Here is a 25,627-nt window from a genome sequence, read left to right on the forward strand (position 1 = left end):
GCTGTTGCAGACTGAGGACGCCCTGAACTCAGCATGCACACAGCCTGATCTCCAGTCTATGGCCTCATCTTTTTTCTCTTAAGGTCAACTTGCCTTGCTGGAGCTATGCCTCTTGAAGTGCTGCAGCAGCAATCACCCACTCTGCACCCACAGCAGCAGCCTACGTTCTACCATTTAAATAGCTGTGTCTCTTCCTTCCTCCCTCATCAGCAGCCTGTACTCAGATCACCCTTCCTCTACCATCAAATGCACTCGCCTACATCCAGCATGTAAACATGCACCCTGCCTCTCCCCGCCTCTCCTTCTGCAGTGACTGGGTAGGCACAGGCTGAGGACAGTGCCCCTTGCAACACCAAGAAGGGCCAAAGCTACCCCAGGCTGTGGTTCTTATCTTGGACACCAGAAGAAGGGGTCAGAGTGGAGTTAGGTTGCTCCTGCTCCACCAAGGTGGTAGCATCTGGGTTCATTCACACCTGATGGCAATGTTCACATTTCCCATACCTTTGTGGAGAGCAGCAGCAGCAAGGGAGTCACCAAGTGAAACAGGGACGGCTGGAGGTGATGCTTTACAGCCTGGTCAGAGCAGGTTGAACAGCCAGCCTCACCTCCAGCCCCACCCCACAAAAAACCCCAAGGTTGAATAGGGGTAATCTGTGGGCAGCCTCTGCCCCATATCACCTCCTGAACCACCTGAGATTAACAATGTTTTACATACAGATTACACAAGAAAGGTAATTCCTTAAGGATGTTAATGACTATATGTCCAGACAATTTCAGGGTCTTGTCTGCTGTGCTTGCATTTGGTTCAAATCAAACTCCTTTGCAGAGAGATGTGAGGCTTAGTTAGCAGATACTTCTTAAGTGCTTTGAGATCTTGTAATAAAAGGTACAATGGCACTACAAAGGAATTTTAGCGAGACACTTGCTATCAGAGATGTTAATTGTTTTCAGAAGATCTCTGTCTACCATAGATGGAGTACACTCAATGTGTGTACTGCTTCTTTCTTGGCATAAGGAGAACAAAGGAGATGGTACACATCTAAGCATCCCTAAAGAGAACAGACAAGGCTGATCAATTATAACGGTCAATCAGCTGTTTATACTATTTACCTTTCTTTTGGGAAGACCACCAAGGAGAAACACTGCAAAACAAACTCCAGTGGAAAGATATTTTCCTTCCAGCATACTCATTCATTTTAGTTCATATGGAAAAAGATGTGACCTAGATCTTCTGCCACTCTGCAGGCACTACCTGTCTTCCTACTTTAACAGCATTTCCAACAAACTGAGATATGGCCTTAATTTTCCTTAAGCTGATCATACAGGTTTAAAATTTTTTCTTTGATATTTATCATAGTGCTTCGGAGGTCATCCAGGCATTTTATGCAGACTGCTGGTACACTTAATCATTTCAGTGTCTTCCTGCAGTAAATCAGAAGACATTATATTAATAAAAGATGGGTCTATTCCAGGTCTGATTCAGAATGCTGAATCTTCCTCTACCTGGCTTAGAAAGAGTCCTTTAAAAAGGTCAGTTTACTCTATGGAATTCTGAGTATCAAGGATATGTCTTCTCTCACACAAGATATATACACTTGAGACCAGCATGAAGACGCTGGAGTGATTCAGAATGATCACTCAAGGCTGTCTGTACCACAACCTAGCCAGAGACCTTGTCTGAAAATACACCACTGAGATACAGGCACACCATGCAAATAAGTATCTCATAAAACATGTTTGTCTCCATCACTACAGTTCTTTGTCTGCCAAATACTGTTTGGTCACATTCACTTAGGATAAGAAATAAGACAGGCAAAATACAAAGTCTGCAAGGGAAAGACTGGCCAGAAGAGAACTTCTCTTGAACCATATTATTATTATTTGCTTCTGTCTTCAAAATACTTATTAATCCCTGTAGTCAGGTAGTACATACTTAAAAAAAAAAAAGAAAAAAGAAAAAGGTTAAACAGTTGTTCAGTTATTTTCTGGGCTTGGATTTATCGCATCCTCTTCTGACTCTCACTTCCAAATTTAAATTTGCATTGACTATTCTGTACACCACAGGTACAATTCCTATGAAATAAGCTAATATTTATGATTAAGTCACAACTTTAAATGTTATAGTCCTCTTGTGACATCGACCTGGCCCCTGCTAAAGGAAAATTTAACACATTTTCAATTAATGCAACTGACAAAATATTTCTGAATAACAATTTCTCACTGCAATGGCTGAGTCCTTTGTAAAATCATTTTGTCCGAGTATTTTAATGAAGACAATCAAATGCCTTGTTTGCATTTGATCAGTTCAACTGCACTGAAACCATGATTTTGAAATACTTTTTCTACATCTTTTTCCTCACAAGAAATTGTGAGATTGATTTTTTTTTCTTCCATCTGGAACAAATTCGTAATTTCTAAATTTACAATCACACCACATGAGGCATTTAAAAAAACAAAAAAACAAACAAAAAAAAACAACAGAAAAAAGCCTCCTTCCCTCCTTTGATATTTTATGTCTTATCATGCAATTGCTAAAAAATCACACATTTCTAAGTCACAGGCATAAGTGGATGCTTTGTATTTCCCAGAACTGGGGGTCTGACCTCAACTCCTGTGCAAACTAAGCAGAACACACGTGAATAATACAGAGAATACCTTCCCATCAGCTGTCAAAAGTAACATCGAAATACCCCTGTAGATCAAGATCTTTGCTACCTTCCCATTAGCTGTTGGAAGTGACATCAAAATATCCCTGTAGATCTGGACCTCTGTGACCTGCACTGACCTCCTGGGACACTTAACCACGAGGCAGTTTTAAATGAACACTGGCTCCAGGGATGTGCCACACAGGTCAAACCCTGCGGTAGGGCCGGACTTTCTGACAGAAGTGGCACTGAGACCGAAGTGCTCCCACCATAACACAGCACTCTGACTGCTGCCCAGCCCTATGTTCAGCACAGGAAGGCAAGGCAGGCAGGATACAGACTCTAGGTGGATCACATGTTGAGCATTCCTTGTTCCAAACATCACTCCACATCCTGGCTGACATATTGCAAAAGATATTGACTCTAAGCCACCTAGTCCAATCAGAATTTTGGTTGTTTTGACCTGGATTAGAGACACTTCTGACTTTGTATGTGTCCACTGGGCATGTGTTCAGCCTTGCTTGTGGTTGGAAATGGGAGAGTGGAGCCACGGCAGGCTTATCTGTATCCAATAACTCCTGACAAAAATGAGTATAATTTCATGTGAGTTTGAGAAAATTTGCCACTGTGAAATGTGTATTTCTCTCCTTACTCCTAAATTGCACCAGGTGTGTGTGTATACAGCCAAAATTCACACCCACAAACAAGGAATAAGTACTTGTATATATTCACGTGAAAAAAAAACAAGCTGCTTCTATTAACAGCTGACAAACTAAGCAATGTTCAAAAATATTTTCGTCCGTTTCACTGAAAGTAGTAGATTTCAAACCTTACAAAAATTATTAAAAGATGAGTAGCCCTATTAGGAAATATAAAATACAATTTAAATAATTTCAGCATCTCATTTAAAACAAGTACATTACAAAAAACGAAGATGGAAAATGTCTGAATAAATACTGTTTGCTGATTCTGTACATAATTTCGATTTTTTCATGTTAAACGCCAGTTTTTATCAAGAACCTGCTTTTAAATTGGAAATTTTATCAAAAAAAATTGAATGGCAGACTACCAAGAAATGACAAGATTTTAACACCATAATAAACATTAGGATCATGATCCATTATGCTTTAACACTTACAGGCTTTTTTTTCCCTGTAACCAGGATGCTTAAAAACTTGTTCAAAACGGAAAGCAAAGCTAAGAGTCTTACATAACAGCATAATTTACAAACTGGTTTATTTAAGGCCATACCAAGATCAAGTTTCTCTAATAGAAAATGGCTTATTTTTTATTAGTTGGGTCTACACTAAAGGTGCTTTAAAAACACAAGCGAATGAATGACACTGAGTAGGTCTGGTAATTGGGAAGGACAGGGTGAGAATGCAGAAAAATACATGAGAGTGAAATCACTGGGAGGAAAGACAGTATGTGTGAATGGTGGGGAAGGAGTGTAAGGAGTAGGTGGGGCAAGAAAAACAGCACTTGACAGGAAAACACAGACTTCTGGAAGAACACTGGAATTGGAACTGCAATGCAGAGCTGAAAGTCAAGAAGACTGTGCTGGGCTAGAAGATATTACAACAGGGAAAGAGATAACACACAGGGGCATTCCTGTAAGAAAAAAAAGGAAGAAAATATACTGGTATCTGACAGCACCTTGTAACTGAGGAGCCTGACTGGGTGATAAGGGGCACAAATGGATCAGGGCAAAGCGACAGCACTTTCACTGACAAAGTCAGCAGTGAATGAAAAAAGTCAGCCCTTGCACATGCTCAAAAGCATTCATATTTTGCTTTTATGTTGCAGGTCGAATTTTAAAATCAAGAAATTCAGATCCCACTGCCCCAAATGCTCAAAGTAACAAGAGGTCCCTCCACCCTTTTCTAAAATGCATTGTCATAAAAATCTCATCATTTGAACTCAGCCTTGTAATTAATAGGGAACAAAACAGCTCTGAAGTATTTTAGTAATATTTTGTAACAATTATAAGTAGCTTCTGCCCTAAACCAAGAGAAAAAAAAAAAACAAAACCAAAACAACTTAGCCTGAAATGGCATATAACTTAATAGCATAGAATACAATCTATGGAAAAACAGAGGTGTCTAGCTTCTCAAATTATGCTGGCAATGAGTCAAGGAGATCTGAACGATAATCTTCTGTAACAATATATTAGAATTGGAAACATCATTAGCTCCTTAATAAATGCAGGAATATCCCTTTCTAGCCATGGCAGATCAAGAGACAACTGACCCAAAAGCTGTCTACTCTCTCCTGTCCTCTACAGTTGACACTGAAAAACTTGAACAGCATCTTGAACCCCTATAATCTTTGACCCATTGTTCATGAATTGATCACCAAAATTGACTTCAGTAGTAGCAAACCAACTTAACTGAGATGTGCACAGCAAATGGAGAGGGCTTGGAACAGAGTAGCTTTTATGAACAGTTTGGTATTTTCAAATTATGTGCAGCGTAGGTAAATAACTATTATATTGAACGTACACAAAGATGTGCATCCACACCTGAATGCATTAAATCCCTGTCAGCCTCCTGAACCTCCAGTTTAAAAGCACAGTGCCATGCAGTTCCACACAGCAGAGGTTTCCATTGTGACTCATGCATTCTCGGGACTCACTTCCTGGGACCTGCTGGAATGCAGACAATTGTGTCTGCTGCACAGTCCTTGGAACACAGATAGAACAAGTAAACCCAGGTTAAGAAAGTTTTCACAGCACGGAGTCTCCATTTGTTTGGAAGCCTAAGTGAACAGCAAATGGGGACCTCTGCATCTGTCAGTGCATATGGCTCTTAACTAGGGACAAGCTTAGCAAGCACCCAGCGCTGAGCAGAGCATGCGAAGCCAAACACGTACGTGCAGGGAAGTGCTGCTGTGGCACCAGTGCCCCCAGCCAGGGCGGCTGTGTGGGGAGACTGTGTGGGTGCGTGGCAGGAAGAAATGACAGAGAGGAAAAGGAAAGGAGGGAAGTCTGAGGGAGCTAGCACATGCTGGTTTAGCCAAGAAATACCAGCCATCCTGCACCTCCACCCCTTGCTTCCCCTCGCTTTGTCCTCGTAGCCAGCAGTCAAATACCTAAATACCAGTTTGTCACAATACAAGACTGGTCAGCACGGTGCACTCTGTCACCTACACGCCCCAGCTACAAAGTGCTGTCATGTATGATTCCTTTTCTCTCTCACTTCCCTACCTTCTTTCTTTACACAGCTGAGCCTGCGCAAAGCCCTGCCCATAAACAACTTGTGTGTTCCCTACAGGCAAGGGCCCCACTGCTGTGCCCCAGGACCAGCCACTTGCCCCAGCGTTAGCTCTATGAAATGCTTCCACTACTTCAGGCACAAGCTTGTTAAGAACCTCACAGGGAAAACATCCCTTTTGTATTCTTGCATTTTACCAACTCATATAGCAGCATTTGAAGTCAGCAGTTTCTTTTTCTTCCTTTTGCATCTGATCAAATACATTCAGGAACATATGCCACCTGTGCTTTGCATGTGGAACTCCCACCCATGCTGAATTCTAAAAATATTAGTAATAATAATAAATAATAACTTATTACTTATCTGCTGCCAGGACCAGAAGGCTTCAAGACACATTATAAAATATACACAAATAAGGGAAGAAAAAAGTAAATTTACCCGCAGGTACACAAACCCCTAGGTATAAAAAATATACAAATACAGACAGCATTGCCTGAAACCAAAAATGAGCCAAACAATCCCTGATAGATTAAAATTTAAATTCTCAGCTAGCTCTCTCCCTGCACAAGCATCTGAAACAGTCTGAAGAGTCTAGCAGCATTTGCAGAGTTAAGATTCAGCCTCCTAAGTTGTTTCACTTGGACAAATTAATTGCAAAAACCCATCACCCCTTGTGTGTTGCTTTTCCAGTAAGGAAGGAATTAGTGAAGGATTTTACATCCTGTTCTCCTGAGCATTCTATTCTACTTTACCAGGACACCAAATATTCAGCTAGGAAAAATGCAGCAGTACTAGTTTTGTTTTAAGCTACACTGCAGAGTCCTCATGCACTTTAAAACAGAACCATGTCAGCTACAGACAGCTTTAAGTGGAAATTATCATACGATTGCACCTTTTGGCATACTTGTTTGGAAAACCTACTGTAAACTGGATTCTTGTAAGGGCAGTGGCAAGACAAGATGTTCAGGGAATGCAATTAGAGGCATTCAAATGGTACTTTCAAACTCCCAGGAGAAAATTGCATGGATTTAGCTTAGTTGCCAGAAGGAGCCTTCATGCAAATGAAAATCCGGTTCTTATTTTCCCCAAGCATTTCACATGAGCTTAGCCTGTTTTCAACCAACAGAATCCCTAAAATTTGAAGCATAAAAGAAATTTTGCAGTATTTAAAAAAATGAAAAAAAAAATTAAAAAAAAATATGCTTAATCACAATTCTACTTGGGAGAGGTGCTTGTTTTTAAGTCTTACCAAAACACCCTTATAAATTTTAACTTAGAGTTTCTTCCTGTCTGAAGAGTCTGGAAGTTTTGCTTTAGCTTCCAACAGATTTTTCTTCAGAGTTGGGTTAACTTTTCTATCCACTAAAGTTAAACACAGCTTTTCCAGTGATAGCATGTTTAACTATGCTGAATTGAGAAAAATCTTGCATTATACGTAGTAAAAGTAATGGAGCAAACAAAGCCTGCAAGACTTTGAAGACTAATAACAAATTCAGAACTTTGGAAAATACAGTAAGGGGAAAATGTAATTATACAAATAAATGCTGGCAAATAAGGCAAAAATTGGAGAAAACTTTCATTGGAAGGATGAAAGCTTTTCATATTCACCCATTCAAAAGTTGGTCTACAAAATAAGTCAAATGTCAATTTTGTCTCTATCTTATATATATATATCCATATATATATGAACATCAAGATAAGAAGACTAGTCCTCAGATTCAATTACTTAAAAAAACCCCCAAAAACCTACACCGAAAGGAGTTTGATGTTTTGCATGAATGTTTTGCAAGCAATAACATCACTTTTCTTTCAAATATAGAAATATATACAATGTGAACTTTCTTATATACCAGTATTTATTTCACCCTTGAATTCTGCAGAAAGCATACTAATCTGTCATTGGTGGTAATCCTTTATTACATTTACTGTCTAGAATTGCATTAGCAATTACAACTCCAAATGATAAGAAATTCTCCACCCACACTGAGCTCCTCCCAATATCAGTATATATTAAAGTAGTACAATTAGAAAGATGTTTTCTAAATATTGCATTAGGATATAGCAGGCCCTCACAAAAACTATTATTACATATGGAAGGTTGCAGAAAGGAAAATACTTCACCTAGTAGAAGGAATCCAAGATTTTTTTATTGGTTTGTTCAATACACACTCAGCATAATCCTTCACAATGTACCTCATATATTGTGTTCCATACACTGCAGAATTGCTTATTTTTTCTTTATTACATTCTATCATTTTACTTTATTCAAATCTGCAAACTTGTATCTGTGGAATGTGAAGGTTTTGTAATTTCATAAAGGCTTTTTTTTACTTATAGGTGAACTTCAATTTTGCTGTACAGTGGCATATCAGCACATTTGAGATTTCCACCACACTAATAATAAAATATTTTTTATCATGTGAGGGTTTCCCAGTTTTCAGATAATCAAGTTTCTCTTTCTTCTTTTTCAGCCTAAAGACAAAGCAAGCAACTACCCACATGGTCATCTACCCTACAAGTCTTTGCATATCCTAAGGTTCATGTAACTGGAGAGAATCAAGTGTTACTTGATTTTTAATAGAAATGTATTTAATTTAGAACACTACATTTGCAATTTTCTATACTAGTTAAGAGTACATATTTGATAGGTTATACAGATCTTTACTACAACTTAAGAAGGTCAATCTTCCAGAATCTATTTCTTGTATAAACTTACATGTCTGCATTAACATAACACAAATATAAGGTCAAAAGATACAATGATTAAATAATTTTTAAATATTTATATTTACAGTGGATTAGGACAGCTCAGAACCCAAATGACTTCAGCAAAGATCTTTAATGTACAACACTAGATGTGTTGTCCTTGTTTAAACCAACTGTTTAAATCAATTTTGCCATATGAAGGCATATAAGATTATCTGAATTATCCTTACCACTATAACAAAATTTTAAAGAAAATAATTCAACTGTTACAAAACAAGTAAATGGGAAACACTACTAAACCATCTTCTTGAAGTTGTCATCATTTGAAACTGTTCTGGCAAAACTCTACAGACTGTACACTGGTGTAAAACACAGCACTGTTGCATATCACTTACCTACACCAAGTTCTAAAATAATATTACTGGCCTTAGTTAAATCTATCATCATAGAAAGTGATCCCAATTTTTCCTCTCTTCTATTCTCCTGCTTTACGCTGCCAACACTATTGCCAACACAAATAGTTCAAGATAGCCATAACTTCCCTGAGAATTCCCAAATTAAATGTACATCATACTTAAGTACAATTGTAAAATAAAGGCAGACTAATGCAATGTGAAAATGGAACACTTCAATGTAGTGCTCAAATTCCACTCAATTTGTAATAGCACTACCAACAGCAAATAGATGAATGAAAAAGGGTGACACTATTACATTTTTATTACTGCATCAACAGCACTGTACATTACTGTTGCCCAGACATGTTTACAGCCCAAGAATGGAAAAAAAAGCTCTGAAACACTTAAAAGGCTCTCCTATGTATCTTGTTAGCTTTTCTCCCAAATACCTTAAGTATCATAAGTGACAACTATCTTGTTATTCCTGAAAATGCAATCCCTTTCTATGTAAACTGATAAATTCTCCATTGACTGTATTCTCTACTAAGACCACAAAGATATTTAGATATGATGATGAATTACTACTGGTAATAATGCATAGTAATATTTTACACCACTGGAATCTTTTCCTTCAAAAGCTATAAAACACTTGTGTATCAGGCTAACTTTACAGATGATGAAAAGGGAAATAGTAAGGTGAAATTTATTTTACTAAGGGAAATCCTATAAAAGAGTCATAGTTCTATTCCATACAGTATAGAATGTGTTTTCTCTCCACACAATTTTGTCCTCTGTTTGTGGCAAGTGTAAGCCATACAGCTGCAATGAAACTTGTTCAATTTCAGATAATACAACAATGGTACAGTTTATGTTTCCTTAATTCTGAATCTTTTTGCCTCTGGTATTTTTTGGTCCTTTTATTACCTATCACCTTGACTAAATCCAAATTGGGCACAAATCACCAAAAATTTTTAGCTGTGCTTTGTTAAACTGATATCTTTTTTTGTTGTCTGTTGATTGTATCTCATACAATTTAATAACTAATACACTAAATAAATAAATAAATTGTAAGTCTAACAACTCAGGTTTCTAGTCCTGCTGATAACATGGCCCTCTGAAGGTGTTCAAAGACAAGGAACTAAGTTCTGATCACTTATTTGAACTTAATCAAACTAAATCTAAAGGTGTTTTCTGCAAAAAAAAAAAAATTACTGCATTTACTGGCAAAAAATATGTGCTGGGAACAGAACACATATCTATTTTTTGTAGAACTCAATCTGCCAGGCAATGTATAAAAAGTTCACACAGACATCCTGCTCCTTCTTTCAAGAGAATAATAAATGTATAACATCAGGCAGATTTGTATATGAGCAAAATCTGTTCCTCTCTAGCTTTGGCTGCCTTGAATCAAGTCATAGGAACACCCAGGTTAACATTCTGATATTCAAAATGGGACCATTAATTTTATGATGATTAATCATAAAACACAACACTTGAGACTGCTTCCAAAAATCTGGCCTTGTTTCTTGTCTCTGTAACTACCCTGTGCTGCCTATCAGGGAGACCTTAAGATTATAAAATACAAAACCAGAAAACCATAAATTTGTTAATACATGTGCACTAGTATCTTGGTTTACTCTATTTTCTTTAAGGAATAAGGTTTCCAGAGAAATTGCACAATGAAAACCAGAGGCTATTTAGACCAGCACATCCCTTACTAAGGAGGTACAGTTAAAATTCTAAGTTATACTTTTCTGCTAATTATTACACACACCCAAACCCAAACCCAAAAAGTAGATTTGGTCTTCTTTTGGCACCCACAGGCTCTACTTTATTCCAGAGGACAAATTCTATTTAATTTTGCCTCCTCTCCCAACAACAGTAAGAGATCCAAGAGAAACTGAAGAATAAAATGCAATAGCAACTTTTAAACAAGTAGGTGCAATGAATTCCTCAACAAATGTGCATTTATAAAGGCAAGTGTGTGATTGCAGTGTATGCAGAATGACCAAGTACTGTTATCTTTAATCTAGCTACTTCAAGTACCTACAGAACCATGTAAGGAAAATTTCTGAGAGACTTACATAAGATGACAAACTTGTTGCAAAGAACTGTATTTGCTGGCATCATTTCTGGCCTAACTTAACTTCAGCTATGAAGCTCAACAATGAATTTATGGGATGTGGTACACAACAGCACTGTCCTGCAGCATTCTACTATTAAAGCACAAAACCGTGAATCTGAGTTAAACAAAGGCAGCTATACAAGAAATTTTAGCCCCATTTCTTGAAATATCCCATCTGAATCCAATTCTTAGCTATCTTCACAGGAACTAACCTCAGGGCTTGGTTTGTGTTTTGAGTTTAAATGAAAGCAACACAGTTTTGAACTAGCCTGAATATTCAGTTCCATAATTCCATCTGCCAGGCTGATTTTGGCAGCAGCTCTATACCTCTTCATATCTTGGTTTACCACTCTATACATGACAAAGAAGACACTACCATCTTTTCTATGTGACTTTGGAATACACAGGTACTAGGCAGGTATTTCCACCACCTTTTGAATAAGCAGGGTAAGTGTCTACCACCTCTATGTAACAAGAAGAAAGGCTGGAGAGATATTACTATTAGTAACAACAGTCAGGAGTATCTTGAGTGTAATGTCAAAACATACTGCCTGCCTGTGCATTACTTCATAAACCAGAAAAAGTATTCCACTGACACTGAGGTGTTTTAAAGAATGTTGCCACCACATTTGTAACTGAAAAAAAAAAAAAAAAAAAAAAAAAGTCATCAGAATGACAGCAGTTAAAAGAAGTCATTGTTTGCACTTTTTTTCTTTCCTAATTCAAGGACAGGAAAGATTAAGAATGAACATTGGCATCCAAAACACTACTTAGATATGAACATCCAAAATACTATGGATGGACAGGGACATTACATTTGTACTAAACAAGTTCCACATAATGCTCAACTTCCCCGAATGGTGTGAGGGCTCAAAGTCTACTGTTCAAATCATTGCATACACTCATAATGTTTTATTGCCCTGTGTTTTAGAGTCCAAACTACAAGATTTTCATAATTCAGTTCAAAAGTATATTACTTGCAGATAACTGTAAATCATTTCCCTCTACAAAACCGGCTACTTAAAAATCCAAGAGATTTATGGATACTGAGACTGGAACGAATATCCCTTTGCAAATGCACAGATGAAAAAAATTCCAAACTGCTTTTCAGATTAAAGTCATAAACTGATTTTTCTCAAAAACTGGTAGCAGTTTTTGGAAGCAGAAAGAACTTCTACGTGCTTCTGTGATGTCAAAGATGAAATCTCTGTTTGTGGAGGTACAATCTGTAGCAAGAACACACGTCTGCCAAGACTCTGGCATTGATGATATTTTGTCTAGACAGCCTTTGAATGTGACTGACACAGGAACAGTGCACATGGCTGAGCAAACTGAAACTTATGGAAGAGCTTTTCAAGAGTTAGTCAAGATACAGGATTTTGGAAATGTGCCTAACACCCTCCAACCATGCTTTCTGGTATCCTCCTAAGGAATCTAACTGGTTTTGGTTTGTCAAGTCTCCTAGTTGTCCCAGGGAACAGAAAGATAGATTTCCTTACGTAAGATGCTGGCAGGGCCACTTGGACGTAAGCAAATATCATCAGCAAGTGGAGAGCTCTGCATGCTGGCTACTCACTGAGAAAGGCATTCAAGCCATTGAATTGTGTGTTATTTCAAAGACTGTAAGAAATTGCTAAACCTTTTCTCAACTACTGGGCTTGACTGTAAGAAACATGTGACAACTATTAGCTAAAGGACAGAAATTACTAGCTGCAGTTGATATCTATTCTAGATATTTTAGAAAGCACTACATATTTACCTTGACCTTTTGAGCTCTGACAGAAGTAGCCTGAACCATGTACATGCTTTGATGGAAAAGTCCATGTGAACTTGCCATAGACAAGGCTATCATTTCTGGGAAATGGATGACTATCATTTACAGTTAAATTTTCACTGTATGACAGCCCTGGTTGACTTAGTCCTCCAGCAACTGTCAGGGCTAGGAGAAAAAAGAAAAAGGTGAAGGAGGCTCAAAGAGATTATCAACTTTTAGCTTTAGCTGGTTCACTTCCAGTTCAGCTGTCACTGAAGTCAACAGCTACCCCCCTAACTTACTGGGATTATATTATAACTTATATTAACCAATATTACAGACAGTACTGTTTAGCCACTCAAAAGGTAAAAAAATAGATTCTAGTGTGTCCTTCAGAGAAACATCAAGCCTTAAGACACCAGTTTACAGTCACAGCAAAAGATCTAGTTACTGCTGTGCATCCTCAGAGCTTCAGGAAATTTTTGAACCTACAAAAAAAATATACTAAGTGAAAAAAACAGTAGATACTGCTTCTCTGCAAATAAAATATGGACCTCAGTGAACCTTAACTTAATCCTGATACAGAAATTTGCACACTTGACATGCTTGGCTACTGGTGTTTCAGTTTGGACTCCAAGGCCACAAACCTACCATGCATGTAGACAATAACATCAATACTTGTGAATCTACAATGTAGTTCGGAGAGAGGTGTTATCACTGGGAGGCACTGAAATACCTGCATTTTGGGACTTTTCAGTAACTGAGCTGGAACGGCAAAATTTCTCACCCAATTACACCGTGGATACAAAGAAAAAAAGAATTTTGATCAAGGTACTAGGTGTAAGTTGGCTATATTTCTGAACCAGAAAGGAAGTTTCTCCTCCCATCTCCTCTCTCCCTCCCGCCCCCTCTCCCGCCACCTGCACTAAGGGAACACTTGTGGAGGCAGCAAGCCTAGGAAGTTCAGATTATAAATAGCCCTGGCTAGCACCTGGTGTTTTCCAACAGGCCAACATGCTGGTGACTTCCAGATCTGGAGCCTTATGAAGAAATATGATGAAACGACATGTCTTTTATTTCACACACTCGTTTATGGATTTGCAACCAAAACTAACTGGATCTGGCAAGTTGGAGTTGCCTGGCGCTTTTTGCATCACTGACACACTTGCACCTGTCACGGATGGATTCCTCGAAAGGGCCGAAGGGAGCAAGACATATATTTTATTTTGACAGTACACGGGAGCCAGATGCTGGGCCAGCAGGTTCTGGTGTTCACTGTCGGCCATTAGAAAAGGCGAAACACATCATCAGCACCGGGGTGGGTGACAGGCTGCCAGGCGCGCCTTCCCCAGGGCCGCTCACCCGCAGCAGCCGCTCGGCTTTGTCCGTGCCTCTCTCCGTTCAGAGCACTCGGCTGCGCGGCCCCGGCTGCCTCCTCTCGCGGCCCTGCAGCCCCAACATGTCGCCGCCCCGCTTTAAGGTCACCGCATGGCGAAGCCTCGAGCGCCGGGGGCCGCGATGCGCCCGGGCCGCGGCGGCTCCGCGGGCGGCCCGAGGGAGGGGGCAGGGCCGCGGCCGCCGCGGGGGGCACTTACCAGGTCTATGAAGGTCAGAAATTTCCAGCTGCCTCCATAGGTCTGATGCGCGGGCATGTCAATGGCCTTGTAATTGCACAGGATGGAGCAATAGGACAGGAGGATGGCGGCGTGCAGCACCTGGCAGGGCACCAGCGCCATGTTTGCGGCGCGGGGTGCGCTTTCGTGCGCCTGTGTCTGTGTCCGTGCCTGTGTCCCAGTACCCCGTGTGTGTGTTTCCGCGTGTCCCGGTGTGCGTGTGTGTATCCCTGTGTGTGTGCGCGCCGTGCGGGCGGGACTCCCAGCGCCTCCGCGGCCCCGGCCGGGGCGGAGCGCAGGGCCCGCGCGGGGCGGCGGCGGGGCCGCAGGGCCGGGCGGCGGCGGCGGCAGCAACCGGGCGGGCTCGGCGCGCTCCCGAGCCTCAGCTCCGCGGCCGGGCCGAACCGGGCTGGGGGAGGCCGGGCCGTTCCCGAGGGAGCGGAGGGACGGAGCGTTAGCACGAGTTAATTGCAGAACCCGGCTGCCCGCCGGTTTTCAACCGAGAACTGCAATGACTCAGCAATTACAGGATGCATTTGCCGTGCTCGGGGGAACGGCGCGGCTCGTGCGTGCCCCGGGCCGGCCCCCCCCGCGGGCGGCGCTGCCGGTGGGCCGGCGGAGCAGGTGCCTCCGCCCGGCGGCGGGAGCGCGGCCCTGGCCGAGCCCGTGTGCCGCTCCAGGCTGCCCTTGGTGTGTCCGTACCCTCGTGTCCCCACACAGCGGCCCCGCCGGGCAGGGCATTTGCTTTGCCCCCTGTGTTCCTGAACCGCCTTCTGCCTTCTCAGTGTTTCCCCTCATCCCACACGGACGTTCGCTAGAAGCGGGTTCTCCAATGCCCACTCAAAAGCCCTGTGAGATGGGATCCTCCCGAGACGTGGGTGAAATGAAGTACCAGCACCCTGGGGCATCGTACCAAGGGACTGGAGCATGCCTCTGTCAAGGAAAGGTTCGGGGAGCTGGGCCTGTTCATCCTCGAGAAGTGATGGCTGAGAGGGGACACGTCAATGTCTGTGAGTATCTTAAGGGAGGGTGCCAAGAGGATGGATTCCAGCTCTGTTCAGTGGTGCACAGCAGTAAGACAAGAGGCAACAGACAGAAACTGATGCACAGGAAGTTCTGCCTGAATGTGAGGAAGAACTTCATTACTTTGTGAATGACCATGCACTGGAACAGGTTGTCCAGAGAGGTTGTGTAGTCTCCCTCACTGAAGATGTTTGAGAACCATCTGGACACAATGTTGTGCCGTGTGCTCTAGGATGACCTGCTTGAGAAGATGATCCACTGTGGTCCCTTCTAATCCAACCCATTCTGTGATTCTGTCCTGTCAGCAGGGGTTTGATCACCACAGGGATCCTTGATAACTAGGAGAAATCAAGGGGGACTTACTTAAAAAAGAAAGCTTTTAAGGTGCTTGATTGCAGGGTAAATATTAAGTTGCTCCACTATTTGGAAAAGTTATTTTAAAGGGGAAAAAACCCCCATGAGCAGTGATGTCTTGATCTTGGATAGATAAATCACTTCTGTAAACATCATCTCCATACATCTGTCTTATGAAATAAATATTTGAACAATAAGGTGCTTTATCATAGTTAAGCTACTGGAAGGCAAAAAGAATCAATGATTGTGCAATGCATTCCCTGCTTCTATTCCACTAAGTAAAGTCAATTCATCTGATATCAGCTGTGCTCAAGTTCTGCAGAAATGAAGGGCTTTTAGGAGAACACATGCCAGCAGCTATCCTCAATGAATTCAGCACTGTTCAAGGTCTCTGCTTACTCAGAGGAGTTGTATGTCATATGTGTGCATGTATAAAGAATCCTATAGAAGCATGAAGCATGAATTTAGCACCAGGTGCTTTAGACAATCTTATCCATCAGTTCACAGAGCCAGCAAGCACATTGGGCAATCACACCCTTGTTGTTTGTGGCACGTGTTTTAGTCTTGTAGGCTAAAAGTCTTGCAGTCTCCCTGAAGCCTCAAGGTGCAGTGTAAGAGTCACCTGAGTGTAATGTAATGGTCTACAATACAGCAAGAGACCAGACTAGTAACATTATCAGTGTGACCCAGCAGAAGGGAGTCTGTAAAGCAGCACAGTTGCTGGGGAGGACCTGGTGTCTGTTCTGTATGCATGCAGGCAGTCTCACTTCTCTGGACATGTGAATATTCATTAGTGGCTGAGGTGCATTAAGTGAAACCCTGGAGCACATATTCTGTTTTGGTTTTATTCAAAAGGAGTCCTGGTTGCTTTCTGAAACTGTGTCAAGTTGCAAAAGCTCTCAAAGGAAAGTTACTCTGCAGAACTCTACAGCAGGACTGATTACATATCCATGCACACCCTTGTGTGTTGTGATCAGCCTCTTGACAGCAAGAGTTTGGGGCTGTCTATGCCTTAGACAATTCATTCCCTACTTTTCTCCTGCACCACCTACTACGATATGCAGGAACTCACTCCTTTGGTCACCTCTCTGTCAATAATAAGGCATAACTTGATAGCCACCTTTAGCAGCTTGCATTTTAGTTACATGTAGTTTAAACAGTCTCCAAGGTTACAGCATCCTCAAAACTTTTTTTAAAACTTAAAAAACACCCAGGAATTTTGCAGTCCCGTTTGAGCATTCTTCAGTTTCACTCTCCACTATTCAATAGACATCTCAGCAAAGCTCACAGAAAATCTTAACCTCATTAGAAAAGCTTTCACTCAGCCTTGTAAGTCAAAGTGAAAGTCTAAGTGAAGCAGAACGTTGTACATTATAACACTCTTGTTTCCTATTTTATTTCTTTAAGTGAAGAAAATCTCAAGGCAGGCTAACTATCGTGCCAGACCCAGCCAAGCTTTTCCTGGCCAAAAACTCTTCTTTATCATGCCTTTCTAATTCCTACTTTTGAAAGAAAGTGTAAGTCCATTGTGGGTGGGTTCTTTGAGCTTGTGTTCTCTCTAAAGTAGCATCTGTTGAATCTCTGTAAAGTATTATAATAAGAACTAGATTAGATAGGAGGCTGCTGTCATTAGCCTGTATGTGCTACTGTAGACTTCATACTCCTTGTTTATTGAGAGATAAACAAGCAAAGTCTTTTGTGACTGTCATTGAAGTTGGTCTGCAATGGATTTTATTTTCCTTTGGATTTGGTCCAAAATATTTTTCAGCAAAGTAAAATATAGAAGTTTACTGCTTTGCCCTTTACGTTGCTGTATGAATGCAACTGTTTTGTATTTTGGTAAATGTTTACATTTAAGATTTTGGATTAAATGCTTAAATCATAGTTAGGTAGACTTTAACCATGTAAAATCAGATATTCAGGGCTACCCTGTCATTTTTCAGATCCCAATGTTTAAACACTTGTTTGCATGTAAATTGTGAAAAGATTCGATTTTCATACCGTAAATTTACTTGAAAATGGGATTTTGACACAGGTCATAGTTGTCATTCAGTTGAGATGAGAGATGGCATTAGAAAGGAGAAATAGTTCAAAGCACTGATGTGTCTGGGATGGGAGATGCTAGTAAGGGCTGTCTACTACAGGGGAGGAAGCAAGGTGCCTAAAAATCTGTCCGTGAACTGAGTGGAAAAAAAAATAAAAAGCGGGGAGGGCTCCTGTCCAATGATATCAAATGAGAAGCACAGTGTTCTTGCTACTTGGCACCTTGACAGAATAAAGTGTAACATGTTAGAGTCCAAGTTTTGATCTTTTCTAGGCAGGCTAACAGATAAGAATGCTGAAGGAATTTTTGGTGAATTGGTTTTTTTATTTGTTTGGGTTTTTTTGTTTGGTTGGTTTGGGGGTTTTTGTTGTTTTTTTCTTTTGGGGGGAGTTTGTATTGTTTGGTTTTGTTTTTTGTTTTGCTTATGTTTTTTTAAAATGGCTTTGGGTTTTGTTTGTTTTCCATTTTTTAAACAAATGACATTTGAGTTCCTGAACAGCATTTTATTTTGTGAATGTTAAAAAATATTGGTGAATCTGTGTGAGAGATTTTGAGACCCACAGTGTGCCTTTCCTTAATTGCTTTAAGTGAATATTAGTTGTCTACAGGGAATTATTCCACTGACACTTCTTTCTAAAGCAATGATGACAATAATGATAATGATGATAATAATAATAATGAAAATAATAATAATGAAAATAATAATAATAAAAAAATAGTTGTTGGGAATTGGTAATACTGCCTCAACCCAATGTTGCTGATACTGCAATTTCTAATATCTGAGGCATGGAGTACAGACTGTGCCAAGGTAAGTACTTGGATGTGTGGGAGTGTGACTCTCACATAAGAAGACATGCAAAAATTAAGCTTTCTTGCAAGGAGCATAAGTGAAATTACTGAAACATTACAAGTTAAAAATCAACAGGACATTGTTGAAAAACCTTCTAAGAGAAAGGTTTTTACAAATGCTCTCACAAATGTATGTGTTTAATATGTAGCTTTTCAGTCAAATGAAGTACCACTTGGGTAAGAAATGGCCTCATGTATCAGGAGAGAATTCAACTCAAAATGTTTGGTAAAGACAGATGCTGTAACTAGGCTTGTTGTTAAAAGTACTAATGAAGTTTAGGCAACTTTTTTTTTTTCTTAATTTACTTTGAATAGGTAAAAATTACCTATATAATAAAGGTTGAAAGATGGGAGAAAAAAGATAATAAAAATTTAAAGGCCATGTTCATACCTGGTATAAAGAGCAAACTGTTTAGATTTCTGGAGCTACTTAGTTTTCTGATGACTGATTATTGCCAATTTACCTTCACATTTAGGTTTAAGAATTACAGTGAAGTTATTAATCTGGCATATTTTGCACTGCATATTGTACTATATATCTATCTATATGTATTTAATGGGAAAAAAAGCTTGAGCCAGATGGAAATTGCCTCTCTGCCAGTTAAACTTGGCTTTATCTTGAAAAAACATGAAAACATTCTTGCTATAAAGATGAAATGAGTGAAAAAAACTCACTATGTTCATCTTCCCTGTAAAATAATACTGCCCCAAAAGGATGATTTTTGTAAAGAAAAAACCTTATTGTTCAGATCAGGAATTTTGAATATGTAAGTGATGCAGGGACTGTGTAAGCAGATTAACTTTTCTCCACATTTGGATCAGATAGTTTATGTGTAACAAAGCTGTTTCTCCATTAGGATTTAATATCTGTTTCATATACTTTCTGTTGAGTACATCAGACAGTGTTAGGGCAAAAAGGGAAGGCAGGCACCAGGCCCCAAGGCACAGAAGTGTGCTTCTGGCTGGGAGTATTCCACCTGCCCACAGATCATAGGGCCCTCTGTAAACCAGAGCAAATATTCTTCTCCTGTAGCATGCAGTCTCACACTGGCTCTTGGGAAACGGTTTAGGAACATGCAGTGCACAGTTATAAATTATCTGCTGTCCTGTTTCAGGAGCTTATCCCTTACACTACATCTAGCTGTTGTCAGGTTCTTGTAATGAGCTGGATATTAGCACCATGCTCTAACCAACTGAGCCAATCTTGGGGTCAAAAGATTCAGAGAATAATCTGAGTTGGAAGGGATCCACAAGGATCATCAAGTCCAGCTCTTAAGTAAATGACCCATACAGGGGTTGAACCCATAACCTTGGTGTTCATTAACCTTGGTGGATATGTGGTGTTGTTTAGGAATATCAGTGAGCAGTAAAAAAGCAGAACTGTTTGCCATGGGAAATATGAGTCAGCTTCTTATTCATTAAAAATGTACAAATGAAGACAAACCAATTTTCCACAAATAATTGCAAAGCCAGAAAAATTAATCCCGTGTGGAATTGCACAATAAGGATCTGCCTTCTGTTCTTTTGATAGAAGTCAATCCTGGCGTAAGAATTTTTACCAGTTACCATTGAAACACCTGAAATCCCATCTGAATGTGATAAAATGCTGTTTACTCTCAGAATGGTTGCACATGAGAGCAGTTGCCCAGATAGACTGTGGATTCTGCATCTGTGGTGGTATTCAAAACCCATCTAGACATGGTTCTGGGTAAACTGCTGTAGTTGACCCCATCTGAGCAGGGAGATTCAACAATATGTTCTCAGGAGGTCCCTTCCAACCTCAACAGGTTGATGTGATGTGTTAGTGCAAATGGAGATAGGTTTACATTTAGTGACTAACACATAGCTCATTGTTAAGTTGTTCTGGAGACTTATCAAGTCTATTTTATTAATGGAATTGGAACAAATCTCTACCCAGAATTGCCCATCAGAAGTTGTAGAATTATTTATTTGCGCTGTGTCTGTACCCAAATTCTTATCCATAATTCTGGACTAGTAAAATTTTGTCTTGTGCCCTGACTGAAACTTCATCTCAGCAAAAGCTGTTTCTTAATTTATTTTTAAATTATAAATATGTAACTATACTTCACCCAGTTACATCCTGGACTTCTGAGGAAACATGAAATGCTAAAAAATACAGAATTTTCTTAAACAATGTATTTTTTCGGTGACAACCAACTCATAGGCAGCACTGGAAAATAGAGTAAACATAAAATATCATCTGCTATGAATGACTAAATTTTCTGGTTCAACTGCAGTAAGATTTAGATGATAAGGGAGAGCAGCAATACACATCTAATACAACAGACAGGACAGAGAGACATTTCATTCAGTAGCAGAGAGACTGGCTATCAAGGACAGGAGTGACTGAATACCCGTACCAGATTTGTCATGGCCAGTTTTTTTAACTAGTTTTGCTTTGATGCTTTTGCAGAAGCTTGTATTGTGTTTGGGCTGCCAAGCAAACCTGGAGGTGCCTCCCATCATCTGCTAGCCCCCCTGCAGGGAGTGCTGATCGTTGCCAATTGCTCCTCTCTTGGTAGGAGTGACTCTCAGCAGAATGCCACACTTCTGGCTTTTCGCTGTCTGCCAGACAATACAGCAGCAACCAAGCTCTCTCTGTCACCAGCTGGAAGCTCTTTTTCTATCTAATTTTTTATTCTCTGCTCATCCTCAAAATGTCTTTCACACAACTTGTGGAAACTGTCATTTTTCAGTGTGTGTCCTTCCCATTGATACAATCTGCTGCTGAAGGCTCACATTTCTCTGGGCTAACAATGGCAGGGGGTCTCCATCGTACTGTGATGATATTGCACTACAGATGGCTCCATAGGATGGTTTTCCTGGATACCGATGCTTTTTTTGTTTTGTTTTCTTTTTCTTGTCTGTGTATCAAAATTGTGTCATTTTCTGGAAAATAAGAATGTGAACGAGAAATCTTTGGGTAAGGTATCTTCATGCCTCTGGAGCATGCTTTTTTTCCTGACTTTTTCATTCAGTCTGTTGCTGTGCTGATGGATTAAACTCCTTCCCTATTCACTAATTTACACTCCTACAGCCTGCTTTCAAATCTTGTTCTTAGACACACAAAGCCACTGTGGAAATAGTAGACATAAAACTATTCCTGCAATTTCCTCACTTATTAATCTGCCATGTGCCTGTATCTCTGTAACTAAAAGCCTCTCTTAAAATCAGCTTGAAAAAAAAATACAATAGAAACCTCAAAATGTAAGTAAAAAGGGAAGGAAACACACAATTTCGTGACACAAAAAGCAAATTACAAACTGGGTTTAGGGAAACAACCATGAATAACTTTCTCCACTGTTTGTTCAGCTTTGTATGTTTTTATAGTCTGATGATCATTTGAGATTAATTGCAGAGGATGGAAAGATAATATGTGTTAAAGGAGAAAACGAAGGGAGAAGCAGGAGGTTGAAACCAACCTGCAGAAAGAAACCAGTTATGCACTATTGCATATTTGAGCTCTTAAGTAAATCCCCACAAATACAAATGGGAATAGATGAACACACTGAAATTACTTCAGACTTTCTTACAAATACCTTTTTTCATGTTATGATTATTGCTATCCACTTGCTAAAACAAAAAAAAAGCAAAACTGTTTAAAACTATTCAAGCTAAATCATGGGAACTTCTCTACAAGTAATGAGATAATCATAATTCTTGTTTTCCTGGCTCACAGCAGTGCTGCACGATGTTCATAACCACTGCAGAGGACACACTGGAAAAATGGGTGTTTGCAAAGAAAAACTAGTACTTAATATCCATGGGAAAAGTTTGGCTGCCAGAGCTCCTACCCATGAATCTCAGATTCACTAACTGAATGGACTAGCCACAAGTCACTTTGGCTTTTTTCTCCTGTTTATAGAAGGAGCACAACTGTGTATACTTCAGAGATGCATCATGGCAAGACAGCAGTTTAGGCAGATGTGGAGCAGCATTACTGTAAGGCTTAGCATTATGGTTACTAGCTAATAAAGTGCAGTTGAATAAAACAGAGGAGGCTGAATTAGGATGTCTTTGCTGGAAGTAACCTAGGAGACTGTAAATATGATAATTAGAATACTTTTGAAAGCCTTTAGGTGCTTTCTTGGAGTATATTAATTGGTAAATCTGACTAGTTATGCTAGTAATATACAACTGCTAGGGATAATTGAAAATGCACAGGACTGCAATTTTTTACCAAAATATTCATGTGAATGAGGGTGGAAGAAATCCTGTTTATGAACATTTTGCAAAAAATATATTCTTAAGCATCTTCAAGCCTTGCATGAACTTATGCAGCCACTGGCCTAGCAGCTTTATAATTTATGAGCAGCCCAGATGGCACACTATGATTCAGAACACAATCTAAATCTTTGTAAGACTCCATTTAATTTTGGCTGATTTAGATTAATCACAAAACTGTCCTCTATGTTTTCTAAGCAACTCAAGGTTTGAGAGGGTTTTTTTTTTCTGGTTTTGTTTGTTTGTTTTTTTCATTTTAATATAACATATATCATTATCAGAGTAAATTATACCATGAATATTTCCAGAAATTATTTGAGATAGAGATTTTTAAAATTTCAAACATTTTGATGGCAGCTGAGGAAATGTTATCATTTTGTTGTGGAAAGCATATCCAAGTGTGTCTAATTTCCTTGTAAGGGATTCACTGCAGAACAGCAGTGCTTATGAGAGAACTGACCAGCTATGATGAATTCACATGGCAGAAGTACACAGATTCCTCTCAGGGCCAGCATACCTTGTTAAAAACTTTACCAACTGCAAGATATAATGATTTGTCTCTTGGGAATTCCTGGTTTGTGGTGAGGATAGGGTGTAATGCAGGTGAATGCAAATGGTTAACATATAGCATTAGTATAAATTTTAAATGGTTACCTAAGTCTCTAGGAACTAAATAATCTTAATGTAAAAGTCATCTTTTTAAGATGTTTAACAAAGTGAGAACACTTAAGGGTTTATTTTCCAATTATTTGATATCATTCTTATATCCCTCATTAATAAATTAACATGCCTAAAAAACCTTGTGCTACTTGTATTAGAATTATCTTCAAAGTTTCCTGATTCAACTAACCATCTAAATTTTTTGTCCAATTTTAACACCATCAGTAGGTCTCAGGTGAAAATTTGATGCTTCTTCTAAATGTAATGATACAGCTTCCACTGATAATGATATATGATTAAGCCTGAACTCATGTAACTGACTTATTCAAGACCAGTGTTCTGGTATCATTAAAATATTAAAAGCAATGCATATAGTGTGGTTTCTGTGCCACAACCAGAACATAGTACAGGGTGAGTGACACAGTTGTTTTCTCAGTATGAGCAGATATTCTTAATTTTCACTAATGTGCCAATAAGTCGAAAGGGAAAAGAAATAAATGAGCAGAATATTAAAGCAAAACAAAAAGCATCTCAGCATGAAAAGCATATATACCATGTAGAGTTTGTTACCATTTGCTAATTTTCAATTCATTTATTAAGATCAGCTCTCATTTTTTAATTTTCAGTAATCAGTGTCACTCTAGTTTTGAAAGCACCTCTGCAGTCTAGACAGTACATACTCATTTATGTGATAAATAATGGATAAATTCTGAGTGTGCCATTAGCTGCTAATGCAGTAGATTGATTCCCTACAGCACACACTCTCCATTCTTGTTTTAGCACTTATGCCACCTGTCTTTTGCACTTACTCTATGATGCTTCAATAATGTCAATGGGGTTCCCTGATCATTCTTAATTTAGCTCATTTTATAATTTTGTAAGTAGGCTGGCATTGCTCTGATAGATGTGCAAATCAAAAGATGCCTCACTACTGCCTTTATGATCGCTGTCATTACCCTTGCCCAATGTTTTTAGCACAATACAGGTTGCATGAGGGTGACTGGATAGAATCAGTAGACCTGCTTTCTTTCCACAGATTTCCATTTTAACATATCACTACTGCTTTGGCTATGTGGCTGAGACAAAGACAGCTTACTTCAAGTCCCTGCTCCCATTTCCTTCAGCTGTAGGAACAGGGATCCAAATGGAATTAAATCAAATAGACAGCTATCCGTAAGTCAGGAGGGCAGGTTGGCATTCAGCCAAAGTTTTGAAGGAACTCAAATGTGAAATTGCAGAACTGCTGGCCAAGTTGTCTCACAAATCTATAGAAACAGCCACTATGCCAGACTGCCAGTGAAACTTCCACCTACAGGTAGAAATTTGTGATTGTAATTAATCAGTACGTCAGGAAGATTATGTACTGATCAACAGTGCTTACCTATAGATTTGTTACAAATATGTGTCTATAGTTCAGTGAAATAAAATTTTTCCATCGCAGAGTCTATCCATCTAATTAATGATTTATTTGTCCTTACATAATGCCTTTGTTTTTACTTTGATGCCCCTAAGATCCTTCTTACTTTTGATAACCTGTTGCATTTAATTTTGATATGGCTAATACAATATTCAAGTCCTGCTATCCTGTTTTACATGGTTCCCTCAGTTCCTGTGTTCAAAGTGAGAGGTTTGTGGCTGCAAGTGGGTAGCAAATTGCCATCAAACTGCTGGTCTGTAAGAGAATATGCAAATAACTTAAATCTGAGAAACCTTTTTATGCGATCTGAAACATTATACTGTGGGAAAGATGGGTGAGAGAGAACAGAGGAAAGAATGTACACAAGAAACTGAAAGGGTAACATTTTCCCCCAAATAGTTCAGGAGTTGAAGAAATCATGAAGTATATGAGAAAGTTTGCTATAGTTCTTCCCAGTCTCAGAACAGACTATAATCTGTACCTTCTATTTCTTGTTCTGTCTTACATTTTAGGGGATTTGCTTGGGTGGGGAAGGTTTCTAATTACTGCTGGTGACTATATATTTTGCATAAATAATAAAATATTT

At 39.4% G+C, this 25,627-nt stretch overlaps 1 protein-coding gene across 3 annotated transcripts in view; it reads right to left on the reverse strand.

The window, feature by feature from the left end:
- The window catches only part of AIG1 (androgen induced 1), a 122,571-nt gene extending 107,788 nt beyond the window's left edge, over positions 1-14,783 (reverse strand). The window contains exons 1-3 of one of the 3 annotated variants that reach the window (XM_056486290.1): positions 14,432-14,783; positions 14,199-14,282; positions 14,041-14,111 (exon numbers count right to left, since the gene is read on the reverse strand). In XM_056486290.1, coding sequence (XP_056342265.1) covers positions 14,238-14,282; positions 14,432-14,572 — 186 coding nt within the window. In that variant the 5' untranslated portion in view covers positions 14,573-14,783 and the 3' untranslated portion in view covers positions 14,041-14,111; positions 14,199-14,237. Of the gene's footprint in view, positions 1-14,040; positions 14,283-14,431 lie in introns of those variants that run through there. The other 2 variants (XM_056486287.1, XM_056486286.1) reach the window with 2 other exon arrangements.
- Positions 14,784-25,627: the final 10,844 nt, after the last annotated feature.

This window comes from Oenanthe melanoleuca, chromosome 3 (assembly GCF_029582105.1).
Source record: "Oenanthe melanoleuca isolate GR-GAL-2019-014 chromosome 3, OMel1.0, whole genome shotgun sequence".
Lineage (NCBI taxonomy): Eukaryota > Metazoa > Chordata > Aves > Passeriformes > Muscicapidae > Oenanthe > Oenanthe melanoleuca.